The sequence below is a fragment of the Periophthalmus magnuspinnatus genome, chromosome 16 (assembly GCF_009829125.3).
Source record: "Periophthalmus magnuspinnatus isolate fPerMag1 chromosome 16, fPerMag1.2.pri, whole genome shotgun sequence".
Lineage (NCBI taxonomy): Eukaryota > Metazoa > Chordata > Actinopteri > Gobiiformes > Gobiidae > Periophthalmus > Periophthalmus magnuspinnatus.
In genome coordinates, this window is record NC_047141.1 from 21,709,977 (window position 1) to 21,727,043 (window position 17,067).

The window sequence follows — 17,067 nt, forward strand, 5'->3', positions numbered from 1 at the left end:
AACACTTTTGTTTTTTCCAGACTGACTGAGGAATGAGATCACCCATATCTAGTGTGGACTGCAGTGGACCTCAGCTTTCACAAAGATAGAGAGAAGTGTATATCTCCAGGGCTAATGAAACCCCAGGGATCCAGGGTTTAGGCTTCATAAAGTATTTATGTTCTGTTCATTAAGTATTGATTAAGCCGTTAGAGAGCGCTTAGACACCCAGACAATCATTATGAAAGATTACAAGTTGAGAAGGAGCAAGGCAGTGGGGGCAGGAACTGAACAAAACAAGACTATTGAAAGGCTAAAACACACAATTGAGACATTGAGGAAAAGAGGGGAGAAAAAGGGAGAACTTGGCTCGTGAAATATTAATGAAGCATCCAGATATCATTTTAGACAGGCAGAAGATTAGGCGCTAATCCATGCAAGAGCTAGAGAGGCAAATAAGAAGAGAATGGAGGCAAGGGTGGGAATGTAGAGTGTAGGAAGTCAAGAAAAGAGAGGAGGAAGTCTGAAGGAGGTCAATGGAGGAGAAGAATAGGTGGATTTAAATGGGGAAATGAGGGGGATTACAAGTGAAAAAGGACACACAATATTGAGTGCATTTGAGACTTAAACTTTCCAACCAAGTGTTTTCAACAGCATTTTATGTATTCCTGTAGAGGGTTGTGAGGAGCATAATTTATCATTTCGCATGTCAAGTGTTTCTATTTCAAATGCAAGTAGCGATGCCAGAGAAATGTCATATTCAAGTGACATCAAATACACATTTTCTTTTCCCATTATAATGACTTACACAGGAGACTACAGACTAGATTACTTCCTATTTTGGACCGGCTGAATGAAAACTTACAATGCAATATTTCACCACAATTTTTTCCAAGGAATGTGCTTAAGTTACCTAACATTATCTACATACTTGCTCTCAAATGTTGTCTTTAAGTGCAGAGCAACTTAATGCAGTTTAGCAGTTTAATGCAGTCTAACCAGAAGTGCAATTAAGCAAGTACTAAGTATAAACAGGGACATTATACAAAAGTTTGACATTCTATTATAGATAACATATCATAACATATTATATATAACATTAACATATAACAATTTACATTTTATTGTGCAGAGGTTAAGGTGTATTTATGTATTTGTTTCATATAGCCCATAGATTTTATTAGACAGGACTGCAAGCATCAACTGAGAGAGAATGGAGACAATTGGCAGCTAGAGTCCAGTTTCAAACTCACAGCACTGAATCAAAATAGTAGCCCTATACATGCATGTCGACTGTGTTTAACCTCCGTTGCCTCCAGCTCTCCAGCAGGTGCCAAGGCATTGCAAGGCTAACCAGGAAGCAACAAGAGGCAAGAGTCCTGCTATAATGATGCAGCAATGAGGTCTAATGAGGCTGAAAAGGCAGAGTGACTGGCTGGCAGGCAGACAGGCACTACACAGGCAGGGTGTGTGGAACGGGCTCCAGCTCACGGCAGATGTTACAGAAAGAGGAACAGACAAAAGGGCAGAGAAACACAGGGAAACAAGTCCTGTGTCATTTACAACATGCAGAGGAGAAGTAACTTTGAGCAAACATCAACAAAGTCAGGCAGAGTTCACTCACAGCACCAAAACTTCACATGACCAATGTCCTTGTGCAAGTGCTTTCAGTGAGTGTCAGGGATGATGTAGTCTGGGTTTTGGTTTGCTTTTAGATGGGAAACATTTTGTTAGAAAATAATTTGGCAGTGGTGATTCTTGGTAACTGGTGTGAGAAATTGGTCTAGAAGTTCTTATTAAATGGACACTTACAGTGTAATTAGTGCCCGACCACTCATGCAAGAGCCCTATTGTATTTGTACAATTTTGAGGAAAATTGAAAAAATCAAGCAGTAACCAATAATTTAGAGACAATTAAGTGGTGTCCAAAATTAGAGTTCAGTGAGCTCTAAGTTTGAGTAAAGATCCAGAGAAAAAATCATGAAAGACGACTTAGTATTGCCACCTCAAAAATCTATTTATATTGCATCAATGGGAGCCCGGCCCAGAAAAATATCATTGTAGACAAATTAAACTTAATTAATTCCCTGCCCTAAACCCTACAGGAAGTCGTCCATATCGGATCAAACCCCCCAGGATTAAAAAAGTTACATCTCATAATCTTTTTTTTTTTCTTCAAAAACACTTCAAATTTGGCCAAATATACAACACCCATGTGAAATAAAAGGTTTTCAATTAACTTTTAAATAAAATGTTGGGCGTGGTCATGGTGACTTTTCAACAAAATGTAAAATTTTGGAAAAAAAAAAAAAAAAAAATTACATCTTTCTAAAACATTGTCAAATTTGAATGGACCCAATGAATCACATGTGCACATTTCTGAGCTGGATGTAATGATATTGTGAATGAGCGTTCTATCTTTTAAGATGGCTCTATGGGACACCCTTCAAATTTTATTTCAAAAAAAAAAAAGTCATAAAAGCGAATCTATTTGTCGTGTCGAGGCTCTTCATAATGGGGAACAATGTGACAAAGTTCCATCATTCTAACTTTATTGTTTAGGTGAAAAAAATGGAAGAAAAATATTAATTTACATAATGTTGCCAAAAATCTACATTGCAGGATGGCTCAGTGGTGCCCTCTGGAAAAATAAAATACATTACGAGATAGGAGGGAGTGGAGCCTGTTTTTTTCAGTCTGGGCACATAAAACAGGTACATAGAGCATTCCTACACATTTCTAATGAGGCAGAAATTTTTTTGTTTGAAATAGACTATTTTGATACGCACAGCCTTTATGTGACCCTAAGCAAAAAGGCTGTGGGGACCACACCTACACAGCACTTGAACGAGCATGCACAGACTAAACTCAGAGAAGTAAACATATGTGACTATTTTCCTGAAGAGGATGAATGCCTCTACAGTGAGGAATTCAACCTGATGGAGGAAAAGCATCCACCAATCCAGACCAAACCTCTGGATCATCTGAACAGGTGGTCAAGACTTTCTAACTCTTGAGGAGTTGGAGAGGAAGCAGTTAGGGCCTCAAACCTAACAGAGGTCTTATGAGGAAGACGAGAGGGGCATGACCTTAGTCATGTTACAACCTTTAAATGGCTGCTCAGTGTTTAGATGCCAGAGAGGAACATTTGCCCCTGGAAGACCTCAGGAAGCTTCGAGAAAGAGACAGTGAACAGCACCAGAAGGAGAAGTTCAAGTTAATGAAAAAAACTAAGCTGATCATTGTAGTTCAAAAAAGCAACGGCAAGACCTCAAATCTGAACTGGACACAGAGAAAGAGAATGGACTATTAGTGAGAGAGTCTGAGGAAATGAAATGTAGGATTCAGTTCAAAGATGGAGAGAACTAGCTTGTTGAAAAGCATGAGGAGAGCATGTTAATGGTACTGAGGAAAATGAAGCTGAATATTAAAGCTCATAAAACTCAAGTGGAGAGAAAAGACATGACAACCTAAGAACTCCAAACTGACCTGGAGAAAGTGAAAGAGGCGAGAGGAGCATTTATAGAGTATTAAGATGAAATGAAATATTAGCTTCAGTCCAAAGGTGGCGATATTGAGGTGTTGCACACACAGGTTGCGGAAAAAATTCAAAAAGATTCTTGCCAAAAATTCAGAAAGTGGGAGAAGGAAAAGCAGAGTCTCCAGAAGGACGCTGCCAATCTGAAATCCACACTGCAGGAAAATCTTCAGAGAATACAACATTGACGGAGCAGAACTCTCAACTGGAGCGTGCTCTGGCGATCCTTAAAACTGACATGTCTGCTTTCGTACAGTTTTCTACTGAACTGGAGGTAAAACAACAAGAGGAGGCTGAGCAGAAGGTCCAGAAGCTCCAGCAAATGCAAGACAAAGAGGCACAGGTCTGAAAGATGGAGGAGGAGAAGGATGCCATTTTGAGGACCTGTGAGGCAATGAAGGAGGATCTGAGCAAGTCACAGGTAGAGTGCTCCCTGCTGGTCGAAAGGAACAGATAAGGCTCCCATTCTGAGGACGTGTAAAGACCTGAAGGTTTAGTGCGCGATAGGAACAGTGTACTACAGCAGCAGGTGGAGCAGGAGAAACACGGCAGAGCTGAATGTTAAAATGGGACTTTTATCTCCAATTTGACAATGGCCATTTCTTGACAAATATCATACCCCCACCCCCACTGAAGAGCATCCTTCTGAGGTTGCAAGGGTTGGGGGCCTTTATCACTGCTTGTAGTTTTAAATGTGATTTGAGTCTTGTGGCAAAATAGCTCTCCAGCACCCTCTGCAAAGTCAAAATGGGATGGAAACATTTGTTTTCACTGTGGCAGTGACCATTTTGTATAAAATGTCAAGCCAGGGTTGATAGACAGCCCTCCCACTGACGCGTGCCCTTCTGTGGTTGCAAGGGTTGCGAGGGCCCTTCATCACTGTTTGTGGTTTTCATTATTTTTAGATGTCATATTTGTTTAATTGTTTTGTCTGAAGGAGTTGGGTTTCAGAGCCCAAGCTGTGTGTGAAGGAGAGGCCATCTATATCTAGTGGGTAACCCTTGATGATGTGGTGCTCATCCTAATGAACCTACATACTGGTCAATCTGGTCAATCACAGATACAAGCGGACAAAAGGAGTTTCTTAAGCAGGGAGATTGTTCAGTCCTTTCGAGACAAGGTGAGAAGAGCCAGCTGAAGTGGCTCAGGCATCTGTTCCGCATGCCCCTTAGACAGGGAGATGTTCTGGGCATGTCCCACCAGAATGAGACCATGGGCAAGACCTGGGACCTTCTGGAGGGAGTATGTCTCGCGGCTGGTCTTGAAGGAGGAGCTGGAGGAAGTGTCCAGGGTGAGGGACGTCTGGGAGTCCCTGCTTAGACTGCTGCCCCATGACCTGGCCCTGGATAAGCAGAAGAAGATGGACGGATGTTTTGTCTGATTATTGTTATTTGATTATTTAATGGGGACAGGTCATGTTAATGAACATCCTCGATAGGCCCAACCCTGCTTAGATTCGACATTGTCAAGATTTTATAGGTTACATCTGTATAAAATCATATTTCTTGAGTAGTATAATTTTGGAGTGACAGATCTACGCACATCACTATTTCTGATAACTCTACCCATCTTGATTTCACCAGATTGGCACAATATGATGACTGAGAGAATAGAAAGACAAACCCAGTTGCAGTATTTTATAAATTCTGAGCCCAAGAAGCAGAAAGACAATGCAGAGTTCCATTAATCAAACAATAAACCTCAGCTGGAGAGATGAATATGTTCAAGTCTGCATTCAGCCCTCTTGTTACAGCTTCTGGTATGGAAATGTGCTCGGAAACAAAACAGCTGACCCACTTTTTTGCAGAAATTGGGCAATGCTCTGTAAGATTTAGTTTGAGACATATTGTCTTTGGATGAAATTAGTTTGAAACCGCACTGGCCACTGGGGCAGGAAATCCACCATTTTATTGTGTAATCTTTTTATGACTCACAAAGAACACGAAATATCGTCCACTTTACTCACATATAATATAAGTGCAATGCAGTTTATGATGTCCACAAAACAGGCCAACACTAACAAACCATCACCTGTAAGTACATTTGCTAGATACAGAGATTTACACAATATTTCTGGTCATTTCCTTTCCAAAACTACCAAATAGTAAATTATTTGAAGCCTGTCTGGACTAAAGGCTGTATATGAGAAACACTGGGCTGGTATTTTCTAAAGTAGGACCAGTAGATCAATAGCAGACCCCGCAGCTGTTACCTGTGAATGCACACCTTTGATGCTGTTGCCAGTGTGTGTTTCAGCTTACATAATGTGCACACATAAACGTACAAAAGAGTTAAAAAAAAAAAAAAAAAAGAACTCCAAGGAACTACATTTATACATATAGTTGGTCTGTGTAGGAGGGAGTCATGTCACTGGTCTGTCTGCTGTTGGACACAAGCAGCTAACTTAATAATTGTTATAATAATGGACCCTTAGCAAAAAAAAAAATAATAATAAAAAAAGGAAAAAAACAAACAATATCATTATAACTATTGAAACTTAAATTATACTAATCACAATAGGTTTCAATGTGTAGAACACCAGCTAAGTTTTACCCAATAACTAGAATGCTGATGGTTTAATGGTTTGATTTAACTCCCTCCCATTGTTGTAATGTAACTCAAGACATTTAACGAAATTTCAGAATTCTACCTTTAAGTAACTGTATTCTGATACAGTTACTTCATTTGGTGGTAAACCAAAGGAATACACAGTGGTATTTGATCACGCAATTTAGGCTTCAAACTGCACATAATGAGTGAGAAAAACACTGCTCTGGTGGCGAGTGTGCAAATGCATTTTTTTTCCTTCTCCAATGAATGGTAAATAAATGCATAACAAACAGTGGAACAAACATGAAGCTGTTTTTAATCCATTTGCTGTGTCTTTATCCTATAATTTCAATGCAGCTTGATGTAAAAGAATAAATATTCAGAATACAGTACTGTGACTGGACCATGTAACAGAATACATTAGAAAATACATGTTAATGCAGTTATTCAGTATTTTGTAACTAAATAACTGTAACTAAACAGACTTTATTTTCAATCTGTGTCTTAACGTAATTAGCCATGTCATTTTTTTACAGTTGCATTAATGAAAAAAAAAAAAGTCAACAATATAGCACAGACAATTCTGAACCTTTTCTAAATACCAATAACTGAATAATCAGTTTTGCAACCAGGTTTTGACTTTGTAATGACCCTCGCTATACAAACCCCATTCAAGTGTTCATAGAGTGAAATAGAGAAGACGCAATCAACCCATAGACCACTATTTCTCCAGTCAACCATGTCCTAGGAACGTATTGTTTTCACTATGTTTATTCAGGCAAAAGTCGGAGCCATGCTGGTAAAGTAAACAATATTAAACAGATGACTGATTTGCACATAAGAACCCATCAGATATCTGAGACAGTACTCTGGAATAAACATTTGAAAGTTGATAGAATTTATGTTGGGTTTCTTTCAAATGAAGGATGTATTATTTCAAAAGCGAAAGGAAAATGAGGGGTTTTCCTATCCATGTATTCTTCAGTGTGAGCACCATGCCATAGAAATTAGCAATTAGAAAATAAATATGATCTTTGGATGGTTAAATGTCTACAATTGTCACCTATAAGTTCACAGAAATGTTGTTAATTTTGGGCACTATTCCACCCAAATCTTCAAAATGTGCATGTCTGTCTCCTGAATGAAATAAATGCACGAATAACATCAAGAAATAATAACGAGTTTTTTGTGTTTGAATGCAGTGTAAATACTTAAAAAACAACAACATTTAGTCACAGAACCGACATTAAATCAAAATTGTAATTGCAAGTGCATTAGAAGTGATGTATTTTTTCCAGGGGGCAAAGACATTTTTCTGCTAACATCTTCTATAGATCCTGAGGGAGCTTTCTTGTTGCTTTAGGGGTTTTACACATTAACTTTCTTTTCATTAAACTCATTCTCTCTGAAGAGAATTGCCATAAATATAGCACAGGCATATGGCTGCATTAACCTTTAATGTATCCACTATCAAAATAGCTTAAATTGCATTTTATTCCTTCTTTGTTCAACCTTAAAAGTCACATTGCTCTCTCATGTCTTTTGGGTATGATTACACATGACTATATTTATATTGGCAATTATCCAGTTAAGTTTGTTATTTTAAGGTTGAGATTGACGATTTAGTTTGTTCCTGTTTGTGTGTCTCCCATAGCAACAAGAACAGGATCCCACAAACCTGTACATCTCGAACCTGCCTGTGTCCATGGATGAACAGGAGCTGGAGAACATGCTGAAGCCTTTTGGTCATGTGATCTCCACGCGGATACTCCGAGACGCCAACGGCCTCAGCAGAGGGGTCGGCTTTGCGAGGTAAACCACACGGAGAATCACAAAAGAATGAGTGGAATTTAGTATCTATTTACATTTTGTTAAATATCAGTAACAATATCAGTGCTTTAGAAAACTGTGACTGAAAAAATGTTTTATTTCTTCTGCTAATGTGGGTAATTTAGAGTCCAAATGTGCATGACTAAACATGACTAATTAACTGACAAAATACAGAAGAGTATAGTGTTAACTAGAAAGAAAGAAATACAAGCCTCTGTACTCTTTAATTTAACTCTTTCTAGTTTGGTAAAAATGAGAGGGGTGTGTTTGGATGGTTATTTGGCATGAATACAATGCCAAGCCTATCTGGACATTAAGTAAATGGTTTTAGTATTTTTAGTGGTCTTTCTTTCATTTTCTTTCTTTCCTTCCTATAATAGTAAAACAGCTATAAAAAGCTCCATTGCAGTGCACCAAACTGTTTAAAATTAAAAGTACGTGAACAACTCCCATAGACGTTGCCCTTTACATTTTAGTTACCAAAATAGTCTCATCCCAGCGGTCATACTCATCCAGACTTTAACCTGTAATAAAAACGCTCCACATTGCTGTACCCTTGGCCTGCTTTCTCTGCCTGGTTGGTGTGGTCCTCTCTGTTACAGCTGAGCGTGCCAGTGATTAGGATGCAGGCCCGCTACATTCAGGGTCACTGCTTGTGTTAGGAGAGCACCCAGACCCGCACGCCTCCTCCACAAAGCCTCCGTCCTGTCACCATTTGTCTCTCCAACACATGCATTCGCTGGCTTCTCCCGCGCCAAGCAGGCAATTAGTCATTGAGCTGTGATTGGGCGAGCAGAGCTGAATAGGGGGCAGACAAAGGGGACATGACACGCAACACTTCGGACTGAATGAGGCTTTTAAATAAGGACAAAGCAAAACGGAAACGGCCATAGAAAAAAAACAACGCCACCTAAGACATTTATTTCCTTACACGTACACAGATTTGCACAATGTGTAAACAGGACGGCAAGGAATGAGATACAAATTTAGCATATCAGCATAGCACGTACAGGCATTTATTCATATATATCTCACTTCCTCTTTTTCTCCGATAGGATGGAGTCGACGGAGAAGTGCGATGTGGTGATTCAGAATTTCAATGGGAAATTCCTGAAAACTCCTCCAGGCATGACAGGTGGGTGTTGATCTGAGAAACAGCACTTGCAGTTGGCTGTACTCTGAGTTTTATAGATAGATGTGTAAGATCCTGTGAAAGTTAAGTTTTGGCTCTTTCAATGGTTAAGTGTTAAACTACAGTAATTACATCTGATTGTTGCAACGTGTTGGCATAGACTTGCTGGGTTTCAGATGACATCACAATATTCTATAGGCCAATACTGTTTAATACAGATGGGGGGGCAGTGAAAAGTAATAGTGTTACATCGCTGTTTTTTGTTGTAGTTTAGCAAATTTTGTAGAGTGGTAACTTGCACTTTACCTTTTAATATTTCTTGGCAAAGTACGGTTACCTAAAACACAAGTAGGCTTTAAAATAACAATGAAATAACAGTAAAGCAGGATAATCTCAGTGAACCATTTTTAAATAGACAGTATCATTTAAAAGGCATGGGCTGCAACAAATACACAGCAGAATGAAGGAATAACTAGTCATAGAAATTACTTGATCAACCCTTTACAGCTCAAATTTATCATATTGCAACAAAACTCTCCCTGCTATTGCAAAGAAAATGAGACCCTTTATATATATTTTTTTTTTATAATAAGCCATTGTTAATTGTAATTATCGACAGGCCTAATCACATGTCCTTTTTCTTTGCACTAATGGGGATAGTTTTGATTTTTTTTTTGAGTGTTAAGATTGAAGTAGTATAGGGCTGACTGATTGCTGCTATTAATTTGTAACTTACTTATGGGTAATTATGTCAGTGGCAGAGAGTAGTTTCTATTTTATCGTTTATTGCTATATTATCTGCAGCAATATGTCATACTTCAAATATATTTAGCACGTATATATTTGGTGACTGTCCTAATTGCTAGGCTATGAATGTGACTAATGCTTTTACTGATCATAATGCATTCAGACCTGCAGTGCCAGGCTAATGTAGTAGGTGGAATATGTGTCCTCTTTGATGTAACAGTAATAGGATGTGATGTTGCCTAGTTGCTTGTGGTTTCTGGTGCTGAGAACATATGGTTTGCTTCATGTACTGCCTGCAGAGTGGACCGACAAGCCCCATTTTCTCTATTACATTGTGGTTTTATGAATATTACCTCAGGCCAGTATTGTTATGCCATTGAAATTAAATATGTTATGCATTTGAGGCTAGTATATGATCTGACCACAGGATCTTTAGGTTGCGGAGAAATTGCAGTAAGCATTCAGTGGTGTTGTAAAAATGCATAAGAGGTACTATGTCTTGTATTGCCTTGTATGTGAACATTTAAATACAGCATGTTTATCAGATAGCGCCCCATTACTTGTGTCTCTGCAGCATACTGAAAATAGTGTGACTAATATCTCATCCACTCCATCAATATTGCTCTTCCGTCTCCTGCCCCGTCTTAGACAACCTTGTGTTGATTTAGAGGGAAGATCCGAGTGATTAATTCCTTAACCAAACAAGACGCAGACTGACAAAAACACACATGTACGTGACACAGACAGACGTTCCCCCATAGCAAACAATCTGCTACACAATGTCCCGCCAAAAGTCAAGTTACGATTTTTTTCTGTAGAAGAAATGGAACAGATAGTGGGGCCATATTAATTTATTATTTTGGTAACTGCAGGGCAGCACTGTGGCGCAGCAGTTAGCGCTCTCGCCTCAGAGCAAGAACTTTGACTCCCGGGCAGAGTGGGGCCTTTCTGTGTGGAGTTTGCATGTTCTCCCTGTAGCTGTGTAGGTTTCCCCTACTGTAAAAAAAAAACATGTCCAGGCTCCCCTCCGGGGCCAGGACTCCCCTGAAAACTATGTTCCAAATCTCAGTGGGATTATCCAGATTAAATAAAGAATCATAATATTAAATTGATGTGGTGACGAAAGATTGCATGTCACAGTCTGAGGTTAAATATACTTTGCTGTCAGCTGTGGAGGAGACCATAAATAATCTGGACAAGAGTAACTTGATAAACCTTTTGTGAAGAAGTAAAAGTGAAGGTTTAACATTCTTCTTTTTTTAAAATTATTATTAGCATTCAAATTTATCAATTGCAACAATTAAAATATATTATATTATTGCATGTGGATTCTTCTGTGGAGTGTGGCTCCAGATATTGAACATTGCACTACCCCCAAAAAGTGGTACAAGCAAACACACAGGACCAGTTGTGTGTCTATGGGGAGAAAGTAGCTGGTGTGGTCGCTAAAAATGACTGAACAAAACAAGGACGGGCTGGAGAGAAGAGAGAGAGTTGAGCAGGGAACTAGCAGACTCAAAGTGACAGAATGGTAAAGTAGAAATGGAGATACAGAGCTATCAGATAGAGACTTAGAGAAAAGGAATGGAGCGAGGGAGGGAAAATAGAAAATCAAGGACAGACAGAGCAGGCCCAGTGTCCCCGCAGTATAATTTGGAAGATACAGCACTGTGGATTGTCTCATACGCATACACACATTTAGACTGCAGAGTGAAACTGACAACTTTAAAAATAAGAGCTTTAAGCAACACAATGCGGACTTTGGTTTTATGTATTAAATGATAACATAGATGCATTAACTTTGGCCAACAATGTAGCAAGTGCTGAAAATGCTAACGTTTGCTAATGACATAGTGAACACATACATATGTCATAGTTAATTTCACATTGTTAGATCCATACAGTCTTTCTCTATATGTAATGTATACAAACAGTAAAAACATTCTGTTTAATTGAAATTGAATTCACACAAAAATAAATAAATAAAAATAAATACTTAAATAAACATGTCTGAGTGGATGGCTTTTTTACTGGTACCATGTACATGGTGTGTCTACATGGTGGGTCCAGTGTGACTGAACTCTGTGAAAAGGTGTTCCGAGTCCATCTGATTTATCCTCTGTGTTTCTGTGTCAATGACTGCCCTGCTGTTGCGCTCACATATTACAGCTTAGAACAAGAGTTGGGTCAAAAAACAAGAGCTGAGCCAAAAAATGTAAGAAACAGGCTGCAAATGGCTGTAAAAATGTTATCTCTCGGTGGTGTGCTGGTACTGTGCGGGTTTCCCTGATTGGTCTGTCCATCCGCTCTGATGTATTGGCAGGAAACAGTAATATTTCACCCTCTGGCTGTGAGATTAATGTGTGCATTGATCACATGACCGGGCCTTCCATCAGCTCTCGTTAAGAGGAAGCCCATTGATCGACAGTGCGGTGACTTCTGCCTCTCGCTGTGGTTCCTTTCGTAGAAATAGAATACTATGATGGGGCATTGACTTGTTTTTAATATGGCGTTGTAAAAGTGCTCATCAGTTTAAAATAATATTAAGGATGTCAGTGTTAATGTGCAGTCTACAAGATTTTTTAGGCAGTTTTGTTGTGTTTTGTTGGGCCATTTCTGTAATACAGTATTTATTTACTTATAAATGCATAATGTTGTTATTATTAAATATATATAAAATACATAGATTTGTTGGAAAGAAGTTACACAAATATGTATTATTTAGATAGTGTACCCTTCAAGTTATTTAATAAAGACAATTTCCAAAAATGTTATTAACTCTGGAGAATCCGGATAAACATTGCAAACAGATTCAATCTAGAAATGGACCTGGTATTGGATATTGGCACCCATACTGAAAAACTAGCTGGATCTGGATTGGTTCCATGATAACAGTTAAGCCGATATCCTGGTTGGGCCTTTAATTGGATGTAATTACATGTTTACAGGCTGATTTTGGCATAGAACGTCTCATAATGTTTGAACTTTTATTCATACATAGCAGTTTAAAGGATAAATAAACTGTGTAACACAATTGGGTCTTTTACATAATACGTAATTTGTTTTAAGGAAATAAGTGACATTTTCTGTCCCTACACTGGTATTGGTTAATATCGGGTATCGACACATACCCACAGTATTGATATCGTATCAGAACTGAAAAAGATGGATTGGTGCATCCCTAATTCAGTCATTTGTCATTTTCAGTGATATGATGTATAATTATAGATTTAGGTTTAGAGCTAGTTAAAGCATTTGATTTGGAGCTGAGTTTAGGAGAAAGAAATGTTACTATTAATTTGCATTAAACAGCAGTTATTAAAGTCTGTAGTTTTATGTTTATTTGTATCTGAACTTGTGCTCGATCAATATGGGGAAAATAATATAGATTTTTAAAATGTATTTATTTAGTTTTGTATGTGAGTGCCATCGGGTCTAGCCCCATTTGCTGCCCCATATTTCACATGTAACGTCAACAAGAAGTAATAGAAGTATGATAGAAAATACGAAGGAGATACAGTGTATGATACATTATGAAATAGCTATACTTTAGTACTTGCAGCAAGAGATATGATATAGGAATTCTTTGTCCTCCTGGATATATTTTACTCATACAACTTCACAATCCTGTAATGTTACCAACAAGATTGACTACTTTGAATTAGTTGATAATTCCTGTACAGTGGGAGCTGTCTTGTACATTCCGCCCAGTCAGTTGTAAATAAAAAGCTTGCTCTGTCTTTGACTATAGACTGTAATTCTGACGCTCAGTTGCTTGTTGTTCGATTTCGTCCTGGCTCCCTGCTGTGAAGCGCAGAGTCGGTGCCAGTAGGAAGCCCTCCCTATCCACTCGTAAAGAGCTCATTTTCCATGGAATCACTATCTGTGTGTCACATTTTGTCAAGGGCTGTTATTTTTGCATTCACGTTTACTCAGCACGTACCGAGGTAAACAAACAGACAAAACTCTGATGGAATTTTACACTTGGGAGAAAACAGTACTGACACTGTATTTTAGATGGGTTTTGTGTTTCATTTTATTCTTATTGTCACATTTTTTTCTACTAGACTTTTTAGACATCACAAGCATAAAGATCAGACCAGGGTCACATCAACTTCTCCTATACCCATTGAGGTTGAAGACAATCGCTTTGAACTGATAAAATGCAGAGATACACAGTAAAAAACAAAAATATGGAGTATAATAATAAATGATTCGTTTTACTGGATTATATTCTCTTGGGACATTTTATATTTTAGTAACCCATTACCACGGTGATCCAGGGAGTTTATCTGATTCAGAGTCTCCACCGCACTCCTGACCTTTCTATAATGTATGGCTAAAGAGCAACCGAGGCTTAGTGCGCACACTGTGACGTAACCAGTGCACTTTGTATAGTGTCACCATGCAGCTTGGATTTCACTTTTTGTAACACCCAGCCCTTTCTTAGAAGGACAAATGACCACATCCTTAGTCATTGCAATAATATCCAGAAATAATGAAAAAACATTTTATAATCTGTAAGTGAACTTTTTGGAATCGCCTCTTTTATTTATGATCTATATTAAAGTACATTTTATTTCTAAATTAATGGACCTTTATAACTTTATGCCATGTACATTGTATAACCAGTCCATTTATTTGATACAACTTTTCACTATTAACAATAATTATTTAAAAAAAAAGAAAAAATGGATTTCAAGATACCTAAAGCGCTTTACAGTGCATTAATCATTCACTACACAGTAAGCTACTATTGTTTCTACATTGTATTTACAGCTGCCCTGAGGTAGACTGACGAAGGTGAGGCAGCCAATCTGCACTATCGGTGTCTCCAACCAGCTATTGGCGTCTCCGACTAGCAACAAACTCGTTCACACAGCACATTCAAACTAGGTTAACTATGACGCTCTGGAGCCACTGCTGCCCCCTTACAGCACCTGGTTTTTCCAGTGGTCTCCCATCCAAAAACTAACCAAGCCCAACGCTGTTTAGCTTCCGAAATCACATGAGATCGAGCATTTTGATGGTGGTATGGCTGTTAAAGCTCAAACACATACTATAGCCTAGTGGCTCACCTGGTATGGCAAATATAACATTTCTCCTGCAGATACCCAACATGTAGCACTTTCCCTCCCATCTCGGTCTCTCCGGAGCAGAGATGGATATGTTTGTTTGCACGGCTGGTGTTTTAACAGTTTCTGTGTGTCCCTGCTGTGGTCTGCAGTGTCCCACCGCTACAATGAGTGCTATCAGAATGTGCTCCACGCCTCTCTCCTCACGTCTGCTTACCTGTGTCCACAATCCTCTGCTTTACTCACAAATCCAATTCAGATTGTTTCACATCTTTATACAAGCTACCAGTCTTTTTTGTCACTGTTATCGCACATTTCATGTTCTATTTGCATTTCCCCATTGCATCTACATTGGTATATTCTTGTTCTAACTAAAGCTTACTATATGCTCCCGTTCTGTCCCTAGAGCAGTGACAATCTAATACAGGATTTAAAGCAGTAAATCAGCAGTATCTGTCTGACTTGATGAGTGTAAATAGATCTTGTAAACAGGAAACCTCACAGAGCTTTTGTCCAGCTATCACTTCTGAGCCGTCCTGTTCAATGCAGTTTGCAACTGTTGGCACAACTTGTAAAGCTGAAGCAAGAAAGTGTCTCAGTTTCTTAAAATAAATTAAATTGTAACTGTGCAGGGTTCTACTACTCAAACTTTGCTTTTAGGAATGAGGATTATTTTGCTTTTTACTGGGCAACTGTGACAAAAACTGACAAACTGGTCATAGAATTCAAATTTGTATTGTTCCCACTGGGATATTTTACTCGCTGTATTTGACATCCAATGCCGCTGGGGCAACCTGTCACCAGCAGTAGGTGAACTAGTAGTGCCTAGGGACCCATCTCCAGATCCAGGAATACTTAGTGAATGTCAGCTGTAGTATTAACCCTTACTGTGTTTTGTTTTGGGTTTTTTTGGGGGGGGGTTTCTGAAAACACTAACAACAGGATGTCAAATTTTGTTCTGGTTGGGTATTTTATAGGCAATTAACACATGATATAATTAGATGTTTTGTTTAGTTTGTTGCATAGTACATGTCTGTGCATAACAATAAGAAACTTGAACCTAATTTAATCACATAAGTTAGACCATAGAGATAAATTAATATAGCAAGGACATTACATCTGTTGCAAAAGATAAGGTTAAATGTAAACTGATTCATAGCTGTAACTAGGAACTATTGTTGGTTCAGATAAAGTATATTAACAATAAAGATCAATGGGACAGCTCCAAATTGCGTTACTATGATTTACCAGCCTGTTTGAGGTTGTCACGAGAGGAAGTGAATCGCAGGTCAAACTGGCAATTAAAAACGTCCTTCTCATTTTAAAAGCCTCTTGTGGAACCCAATAGAATTCTGTGTTGGAGCAGAATAATTAATCTAATGCTCTTTCCAAAGCAGATCATTTCTCTGTTGCCATTGCTGTAGGCTAGCTCAGCACCTCTCTATGATCTGTATAGAAGCCAGTAGAAATACTCAAGCATTTGTATTAATATGAGAATCTTGTCAAGTCCATTAGGAATCCAGGCAGCGTTGACATGCATGATATCTCAAATCCCTCACCTCAAGGCATAATGTATAATGATAACAATGTAATAATAGTGCCAATTTGTTAATGTGGGTCGTAACTGAAAGGTACTTTGCATATTTTGAGCCCAACGCTTTGTTTCTGATCGGTCTTTATGAAAATTGCCACAAATAATGGCTGAGTTGAAGAGATTAAAAGGCTTAATGAAACGGCTCGGTAGGTAAAATGCCGTCATACAATGTCTAATTTTCCTAATATATCCCTTTTAACGCAGCTCATATTAAGGTGTTTAATTAATTGCCAGTGGCTATGCTTTCACCGCTCATGCCCCACTGAAACCCCGGCATGCCTAGTTCATTTTGCAATATTGAGGAATTATGCCAGCCATGAAAGTTATCCCATTCCTCTGAAAGTGAAATTTGACAGGAATAACAACCATATTCCTGTCGCTCATATTGTAAGAACAGCTGCAGATTTTGTTTTTGTTGGAGCATTACATTTTATTGAATTGTAGTGCATTGTTATATTAGCTATGACAATCTTATTCTAAAAGGTCTATGCGTCTGTTTGTTGTGTCTAAAACATCAAATGCAACTGCTGTGTTAATCTAGCATGTCAGATTATAATAAAGTAATAGGATTAAGCACAAGGCAATCCAGGCGTGTAACGTCAGTGTACAAAAGAGCAATATC

At 38.5% G+C, this 17,067-nt stretch overlaps 1 protein-coding gene and 1 pseudogene across 1 annotated transcript in view; one reads left to right on the top strand and one right to left on the bottom strand.

Annotated features, from left to right (window-relative positions):
- The window catches only part of LOC117383375 (RNA-binding motif, single-stranded-interacting protein 3-like), a 118,277-nt gene that overhangs the window by 74,450 nt on the left and 26,760 nt on the right, over positions 1–17,067 (top strand). Inside the window, exons 5-6 of the mRNA XM_033980539.2 lie at positions 7,722–7,879; positions 8,953–9,032. Of these exons, the coding sequence (XP_033836430.1) occupies positions 7,722–7,879; positions 8,953–9,032 (238 nt within the window). The remainder of the gene's footprint in view (positions 1–7,721; positions 7,880–8,952; positions 9,033–17,067) is intronic.
- Positions 14,705–14,822, bottom strand: LOC117384526 (5S ribosomal RNA; annotated as a pseudogene).